General features: G+C 41.8%; 1 protein-coding gene across 1 annotated transcript in view; it reads left to right on the top strand.

Annotated features, from left to right (window-relative positions):
• The first annotated feature begins 529 nt into the window (after positions 1-529).
• MATCAP2 (microtubule associated tyrosine carboxypeptidase 2) overlaps positions 530-9,403 on the top strand; it is a 28,020-nt gene continuing 19,146 nt past the window's right edge. The window contains exons 1-2 of the mRNA XM_064443941.1: positions 530-782; positions 7,399-8,081. Of these exons, the coding sequence (XP_064300011.1) occupies positions 758-782; positions 7,399-8,081 (708 nt within the window). The 5' untranslated portion in view covers positions 530-757. The remainder of the gene's footprint in view (positions 783-7,398; positions 8,082-9,403) is intronic.

Below are 9,403 nucleotides of genomic sequence, written 5' to 3'. Positions count from 1 at the left end.
CGTACAAGGAGCAGCTAAAGTCACTTGGTTTAGTCAACCTGGAGAAGAGGAGGCTGAGGAGACACCTCATCGTGGTCTACAGCTTCCTCACAAGGGGAGGAGGAGGGGCAGGCGCTGATCTCTTCTCTCTGGTGACCAATGACAGGACCCGAGGGGACGGCAGGAAGATGTGCCCGGGGAGGTTTGGGTTGGATATTAGGAAAAGGTTCTTCCCCCAGAGGCTGGTGGAGCACTGGCACAGGCTCCCCGGGGAGGTGGTCACGGCACCAAGCCTGACGATATTGAAGAAGCACTTGGACAACGCCCTGAGGCACACGGTGTGAATTTTGGGGCTATCCTGTGCAGGGACAGGAGTTGGACTTGATGATCCTTGTGGGTCCCTTGCAACTCAGGACGTTCCGCGATTATATGATCCCGGGACAGCGACGGCGCCGCCCTGTCCCCGGCACTACAGCTCCCAGGATGCAGCTCGCCCTCCGCCCTGGCCGCGCCTGCTCTCGGGCGGCGCAGGGCATGCCGGGACTTGTAGTCCGCGGGGCTGGGCGGACTCCCTCCGCCGCGGCGGGGCCGGGCCGGCTTCGGTGAGGCGTCGAGGAAGCCGCGTCCGGCGTCTCTCGCCACCTCCCTCTCCGCCTGCCCTCAGGGCTCCCCACTCCTCCCCGCCCAGGAGGCGGGAGCCCGCCGCCCGCCCCGGCCGAGCCCGCCGCGCAGCGGGAAGGCGGCGGGGCAGAGCGGCGGCGCTGCCCGGCGGAGCACCATGCTGGAGTCCATCCGTGTCACCGGTGAGTACGGCCCCCAGCCGCTCCTTCGCGGGGGAACGACAGCAACGAATGACCCGAGGGGTGTCCGCGGGCGTACCTGCTCCCCGGGCCCGAGGGGAGGGGGCTGCGCCCCTGCCTTGCCTTGAGGAGAGGCGGCGAGGCGGGCAGGGGTCCCTCGGTGAATGCGGCCGCCAGTACGGTGACCCGCGGGCCTGTCCCCTCCCGGGGACACCGGGGAGGCCGGAGGCGACACCTGCCTGCCTCCCAGGGGAGCCAGGGGCAGAAGGTGCCACTAAGGACGCTCATACCTGCTCATATCTGGTGCCTTTCGCTCTTTGGCCCTCCTCTGTGCCGTGTTTTCAGAGAAGTTAACAAACCTTTATAATATGTGTATATAAAACCCTGTATTATGACTATATAACGGCAATATGCAAAAGTATTTGATACCACGCAAAACTATTCCCTTCAGTATATGTGTTACGGAGGAAAACCTACCATGCAGTTGCTGCTACAAAACAAATGTTTCACTCGGATGTTTTCCTCATTTAAATTTGACATCGTTTCATGTATCTCTACTTCAGCTGCTTCAAGCCAATGTTACTTTGTCACGGGAAAATCTATCCAGGAGAGATCCGGTGGAGATGTCTTGGTGTCCCCTCCAATACTCTTACGATCGTAGTTAAGATTTCCTACAGCTACGCTTTCTCAGCCTAATTTATATGCGGTTCCATCTGTGCATGAATACGAGTAGGGTGTTACTTCTGTTAATGGGAGTAGAAATAAAGTTTGTGGAATCAGATGGAGCATCCGTGGAGACATACAGCAGCAACTGCAATCTTAAAGGACCGAGATTTTTTAAAAGGAAAGGTGGTTATTTTGGGTCCGTACCTGCCCCCATCAAATATTCCTGAACACACCTGTGCTGCAGCAGAGTGAGCTAGAGATCTGCTTGGGTGGGGGTTTCATCCTGTGCAGGTCTGTCTATAAATCAGTGTTTTGTGATTATATCCCAAGTCTATTAAATCAGTGGGAGTTTGTTACTTGATTTCATTAGGGCCAAGTCTTCACTTTTACTGATTATTACTGTGCTCATATGATTTAATTTGAAGAACCTGAATTTGGAGTCAGTTACATAATATCATATTTCAGTGTAGAGACAAACTTGCAAGTCAGTTCTTACTTTTTTTTTTTTTAAGGTAGAAAGAGTACATTTTAAATACCATTGTAATTTTAAAGAAGAAAAACCAAACTGCACAGTCCAAAATCATGCCAATGAGCCCTGTAAATGCTGGATATTTCAGAGTTATTTACAAACACTGGTGGTTAATGAATCAGACACATAAGTTGGCTCATAGTTGAAACTTCCCCTGGTTTTGGAGCTCAGAATTAAAGTTACTAAACGACAGATAATGCTGTTACAGGAGGAAAGTAAATAGGTGGATATTAGAAGCGGGGAAGTCTTAGGTTAAATGTCAAAGTTCCCAACATCATATAGGCTCTAGTTAGTAACTAACATGCTGTGAAAATAGAAAATAGCTCAGCGCTGGTCTTTCTGCAGGAGCTCACTGACTAATTCTATAGCTAAACCATTTTCAGTCGTTATAGACAGACCTTCCAGAGCTGTCTAGTTCAAGTCGCCTGATACTTGTTCAAATCTTGAGTGTCTGTAAACCTTAAAGGTGTTTATAGTGGTGAAGCAGCATGCTACAAGATTCTGGTCAGATTCTCTTACCCTACAAACATAAGCCTGTGGTATCTGAGGGGCAGTGGAACATTACAGATTCATACACAGCACTCTGTTGCCTGTTTTTTGCAGAGTATTCTTTCTACAGCCCTCTGCACCCACAAACCACACAGTGTAGAGCTCATAAACTACAGGTAGTTGTGTATTCATATTATCTGAATATTGAAGATAAATATTTTTCTGTAATGTAACTGTACATTTGCAAAGTGTGTCAAAGGAGGAATCTTGTCACAGCTGTGTATTTTCTAAGCATCTCTCAGTTTCAAACTTCGGTATTTCCTTATTACTTAGAGACAGACCACATATATTTCTATAAATTTGAAAATTCAAGTCAAGCTATTGGAAGTGGTTTCTTATTTTGAACAAGGAGTTCAAGCATATTCTAACATGGTAAAGGTGAACTGAAAACCAAAAGCAGCGGCTCAGACCATTACGTTCCCAGGATTAGAGGAAATGCTCTTTGCTAAGCACCTTAAGAATCATACCTGCAGTTTGGAAAGGATTTGTCCGTTATGTGTATATAACCTGAGTGACAGCTGCTCGAAAGCTGCAGGAGCTCTCTACTTTTTTAGAGCAAGGCTAGCTGGAGAGAGAGAGATCTGTGCCCACAAATATCTATCATTAACCTCATTCTACCTATGGAACAGGTATTTAAGAAGCTGCTTGGATAGTAGCTACATAGTAGCCTAGAGGAAGATTTTTCTACAACGCTCCAAAGTCAGTAAAAATTCTTATGTTGGGATTTTACCACATGTATTATTAACATACTAAAAAGATTAGCTCAATTCATCAATTTCTAAAGGATGGAAGCCAATAATATAACATAGATCCTGAATATAACATAAAATATAACATTTTTCCTAATAACTTCTGACAAGATTAAGCAGTATCTGCAACTTATGCATGGAAAGTATTTCATTAGCACAGAATTACAGTGAGATTTGTGGTTCCTGCATACCGTGTTAGCAGTCTTGGGGTACATCCCTTCTCTAGTACTGCTGTAACACTGGAATAGCTAACCCACCTTATGGGGTAGCAGAAACCAAACACAGCAGCTCCAAAGAGGGGCAGAGCTCTGCTCCAGCCCAGGACAGACCAAGTTTCCATTTGAACAGGAGGGTTTTCTGTCCTTTGGTACCCTGATGATGCCAAAACGGGGACAGGCAGCTTTTCTGCACCCTCCTCCTTGCTTCTTTCTACATCATCACCTTCCACTCCAATGCTGGCAGATTGTTTCAGTTAGTGACTTGCCTGTGTCCCTAGGGCCTATTGTTTTTTTGTTTTTTTGTTTTTTTTTTTTTTGCACAGAGGAACAAAATATTAAAAAAAAAATTGAAGTACACATGATTGGAAATCTTTTTGGGAGAGATAATGCTAGTTTTATTGTGGGTTTTTTTAATCATTGAAGGACTTAGGGCTTTGTGACTTTGAGTGTTCAGAATTGAGAGCAATGAAGACAACCTTTGTACATGAATTACATATTTTTAGGGAGGTTCTCAAACGTAGATGGAGACTTGGGCAGATGTTCTTTGACAGTTTGCTGCTGCAAAAACTGAAATATTTGAAGTCAGGAAACAGAAATTTGTATTCAGAACACATATAACACGTGGATGAGATATAAAAGATAAAACCTATATGATCTGTAGTGTGATACGTGGGATAGATTTATGCCATAGTATAGTGATTTTCAGTTTGCCTTTTAGAAGTAATCTGTTGACATCTGTCCTATGGTATCCAGATTTTAAAAGCTGGTAATCACTACTAGCCAGTCTGTAATTAATGTGGGTTGATAATCCATTCTCTGGCTGCTTTATAGCGGTATGATATTTCAGTACTTTTTGAAACACCGAAGTACATTTTTTCTGAACACAGGCTGCGCAACAAATTGGTTCTATATTCAGAAAACTAGACCTTTGTTTCTATCATCAGGTGTTGCTAATCCTTGGAAACTCTTGGATATAGTTTAGTAAGTTGAGTTTCTTAGAAGACAGTGTATTTTTAGTTTGGTTGACGCTGTCTAGCTTACAGATGGCAAGTTTAAAATGATAACTATTACAGATTAAACAAATGTACTGGAGAAAGAATTTTTAAATTTGGTGTTTTGCAACATGATTTTGACATATTGAATATTTTCTAGTTTATTTTGTAAAATAATGATGTTCACAGGACCAATCAAAAATGTAGAATGGCAGTTAAATGACTTATTTGTAAAACTGCAGTGTTATCTAATATAAGCTTTTAAATCTGCTGGATTATCTGTTGATTCTAGGTTTCCAGTACAAACATGCATCAAACAGTATCCTTCTTTAGTGGGAAGGAAATTAAGGGCAGCCACACTTAGTTTGGCAGCTAAAAAAAACCAAACCCAAAAATCACTTTGCTACAAGATTACGCATCTAAAGTAACTACAGATTTAGGGACAACTATTTTTGATATCAACCATGTGCATGTGAAACTTGCCAGCACCTGATCCCCATCTGTGACACTCACAGGAGAATTCTGATGTACAGAATTTATCTAGATACAGGTGCATTTATTTCTGGCCAACTGTCCTACTTAGGTCTGAAAGCTTACTGTCATGAAGTTTGTGGTATTGGATCAACACAAGAGCTTGGGGCGTGGATTTGAAGTAATTTTGAGCTCTGTTTCTAGGTGTCATCCTGTGTGTCCCCCCCCATTTATCACTTCTTAGAGACATATGTGTTATTAATTAAAAATATTCCCTGTGTAATAGCAAGTTAAGGCTTCTCTGCTCTTTGTGGCTTTTGTGAATTGATTAGTAGAGAATTGTTACCACCACTGCCGTTACATTATCTCTCATCTGTATTTTAAGAAGTAGGTCTTTAATTTCCAACTTCAATTTTGTCTAAACAAGTAAAGTCACATGCTCAGAAATTTAATATTTCTTGTTCACACGTTCTGGAAACCTTGCCTTTCATTTCCCCATCTTAAAAGTAAGGATTCTCATACTGTAAAATACTTGGCGCAGGCCTGGAGTCAATCTTAAATACTTGCCAAGAAATATGTGCGAGCTGTCATCTTATTCTGTTGTCCAAGAAATGCCTCATTTTAGAGCAGCTGTTTGTGGATAGGCACACACATAAATGAATGCCCACTGCACAGTTATTTGATGTTCTGTTCCTTGTGATGGGGACTGTGGTTCCTCACCACTACAGCTCATGGTAAAGCAAGCTAAGCCAGGTAGGTGGGTTGTCACATATGTGATGAGAGTGATCGGACAGAATTTGAACAGGAACGCCAAGGAGCACGTTCCTGCACCAAGCGTAGAAAGAGGATTCGCAAATTTACTGTGAAACAAAACTGAGCTTGCATAAAATAGCCATGCTTTAGTGGGAGGGAATGATCTAATGCTTCTCTCTCTTTCTAGTGGAGGAAACACCCAGGCTGCAGCTTTCCCATCGTATGTTCATGCAAACAGGACCTCTATCTTTTTGCTTTTTAGAACAACATCTTCAGGAGAACTGAGGAACACAGGTTGACGTGGAACCGACAGAGGTCCAACAGCATAAAATACATTGTCATAGCACTTATTTTGGGAGTAAAACCTAATTTTACTGTGAAAATAAAGCTGGAATTAAACTACTGTTGATTTTTTTTTCCCTTGGAGGCATTTAATGATCTCATACTCTTAATGGCACATTAGCTAAATTACTGTATGTAAAGTAATTACAGCTCAGCTGCGTACAACTGTGGGCTGAAGCTCAAATCCCTTTTGTGGGCTTTAACCAAGCTCTGGCCCTATCTCCTGTTCTGTGAATCCCTTCATTTGAGGTACAGAAGCAGGAAGCAATTCTCTGTGGCAGGATTTATTTGCACCTTTACTTTCAGCTCACCTAATGTTCTGGGACGAACTGGTTGGCAAGAGAAGGGGATGTTTAGAACCAGCGAAGAGGGGTCACTTCTAACAAGCCAGTGCAAATCTTAAATACAGTTCCAATCCTCAGTGACTTTTCCATGCAGCTGCTCTACAGCAGGGACCTGTCTCCCCTGAAGGCTGTGCCAGGGGTCAGAGCAAGAAAGGAGGGTTCATTCATTAAAGGAACCTTATTCACTTCTTGCATTCAGTTTAGTTTACAATGTTTCTTCGCAAGCATTTTCTTAAAGCCAGCTGTCACTGTGGGACAACTTTGAATAGATGAAGCGAGAGTGTCGTCCTGAGGGTTCTCAGGGGTGTGTTTGTAACTAGCTGATCTCTCTTTTCTCTCCTCTTTAAATATAGCTTACTGTCTGTATTAAGAAGGAATGTGTGAAACTGAAGTCTTCTAAATTTGTATTACTATTCACACGGTGGCGTAAATTGTTCACAGTGGCTGGCTCATTCCAATGTTCTCATCCTTTCTGAGAGTAAATTCTGTGAATCAGATTTTGCAGATGAGACTACACCAGACTGCTTATATCACAGCACAGATCCCTGTGGGACTTCACTGTAAATACTGCTCACATACTCCTGTACTGTTTCCTATTTTTTAACTTATTCTTTATCCATATAGAAAGCCTTCCTTGCATGATAAGGATGAATCAGATTTTGCTTAAAACTAAAAATTTGTTAGTGTAACAGTAAACATTCATAAATTCCTGCACTGAGTCTTGTTTTAAACAAGTTAGTGCATAGCTGTGAATAGTGCATTCATGCATGGAGATGCAAGCACAAAGTATTTGTTTAGCTGGATCTTACAAGCCCCAGTGTAATTGTTCAAAGGTAATATATGCACAGAATTCTCCCATATACTTAGAAGTCAATATTAAGTTAACGTGACTCTCATTAAGACAAGTTCTGTGTTTCATTTATGTTGTGTCCTTAAGATTGGTGCTGCTGTGTGAAACAATCACATTTGTCCTCAGCCTTTTTTTTTTTTGTTCCTCTCAATGCAGAAAAACTTCACTGGCCTAAGACAGAGCTTTCTAAGAAATCAGTCCTGAGTCCAGAACAACATAAGCTGAACATTAATAATGAGAACAGCCTCCAGCACCCACCTTCTGGGATCCTTAAAGACACTTTCACAACAGGAACCAGTAGCTACAATGTACTTCTGCAGAGCAAAGAGGAAAAAAAACACCAGACACAAAAGCAGTCATCTGCTCACCACAAGAAACATAGAAAAACTACAAAGTGTTCTACCACCTTGCGAAGTAATGAGCACCGCAAAATCAAAGTCCCGCTACCCTTGCTCAGCAGCGGATGGTACTGCACAAACAGACAGCCCTCCGTCATTATCACTAGCCCGGTGTCTACTGGCATGAAGTTTACAAACAATATTTCAGTTGCAGGGAGCACCATAGGACTGCCATCTCGACCCAGAAGTAAAGCTAAAAGGCATTTTAATCTAACAAAGCCAAAGCAATCTCCGTCATCAAAAAGCCATGAAAAAGAGGGAGATATCTCCGGCCGAAAACTCTGTTTACTGACTGCAATCAAACCTTCCAATGTGGAGAAAGAGAAGACAAAATTCTTCAAGTCAGATTTCACATACAATCCTCAGTTTGAATATGCAAACCCTGCTTTGCCAAACGTGTTAGCTAAGCATAGCCATGCATCTGACAGATTTCTTAAGCAGGTATAGTTACTTTTTTCCCCTCCTTTTCCACTGTTATTTTTTTCCTACACTTGTAAAGGTGATATTTGGCTTTGTTTGTAGCAAGTGAAAGTTGTTGCTGCTTATCAACCTCCCCTACTGTTTGAGAAATGCATCAATGATGAGGATACAACAGTAGAAGCAAAACAATCTTTTTCATTAAAAAAAATGAAAGCCTTCCTAGTATTTACAGGATTCTATATAGGATAAAGGCACAGTTCCTTATAAGTGGGTTTACTTTAAACATAATTTGAGGAAAGAAAGCTTTTTAGGCAACAAAGCAGAGTCAAATATGGGAAAAATACAATGTCTAAATAGGCTTTAGTAAACAGAGGAAAAAAGCAGTATAGAAATCCTGCCAATCCTCTTGGTGACACAGGCATTGGGAGGGGATAGCAATTATTTGAGGTCATGGTTATTGGATAAGCATATGTTGATGTTCCTTGTTTAAATCAACTTTGAAAGGATTTAGGCTCAATCAAGCAGCAGACTGAAAATCCATTCCAGAGATAGGTAAAACTTAAAAGATTTTTTTTTTTTTCTTTCTTCCCCCTTCATAATGTGCAGCCACACCTGTAGCATAGCTACAAGACATTGCCATTCTGTGTAACTGCCCTGGCTTCCTACCGGTCTTTGAATTACAAAAAAACCCCTGAAAACCAACAAGGAGGACACCAAAAAATATCTTCCTTTCAACTTTGACCTAAGTAACAAAAACTAGTGCTTATCTATATAGTAACAGAAACAGTCATCTTCCCACTTCCGGGGTTTTTTTTGTGTGTTGGTGGTTTTTTTTAATCTTTATAAACTATTGTCTGACAAGCTTTTCTAAATAGGGGAGCTCATATGAAATATGACTTTACTTGGGAAGAGATCCTGCCATTCCCCAAGTTTCACTTCTTTGTGATACTAATATTTCCCTTCAAAACCCCCAAAATTCCTGGTGCAAAGGACGCATGATTTAAAGTACCATGGATTCTAATAACTGACCCTCGACACGTGAAGAGTCTGACATATATTTTCAAATCCAAGAAAGCACGCAAGTGTAATTACCCATAAAGTGATCATATTGTAAGGCTTCATCTGCATTTTCACGTTCAAAAATCTGTACATTTTAAAAACTCAGTAGCAGTAGCTGTGTTTTCGTTAAGAATTTATTTTCTTTATGAGAACAGAGAATGGCCGATCTGTTCTTGAAATCAGCTTCCCTGCTTCTAAATAACCAACTAAATCATGCTGACACCAAATAAAACCACTCCTTGACTAGAGCTTTTTAGCAAGTTTCCCTTGGAGTTTTATAGCAA

The sequence above is a fragment of the Phalacrocorax carbo genome, chromosome 2 (genome assembly GCF_963921805.1).
Source record: "Phalacrocorax carbo chromosome 2, bPhaCar2.1, whole genome shotgun sequence".
Classification (NCBI taxonomy): Eukaryota; Metazoa; Chordata; class Aves; order Suliformes; family Phalacrocoracidae; genus Phalacrocorax; species Phalacrocorax carbo.
Note: the sequence above shows the minus strand (reverse complement) of the source record. Positions and strands in the feature narration are given on the sequence as shown.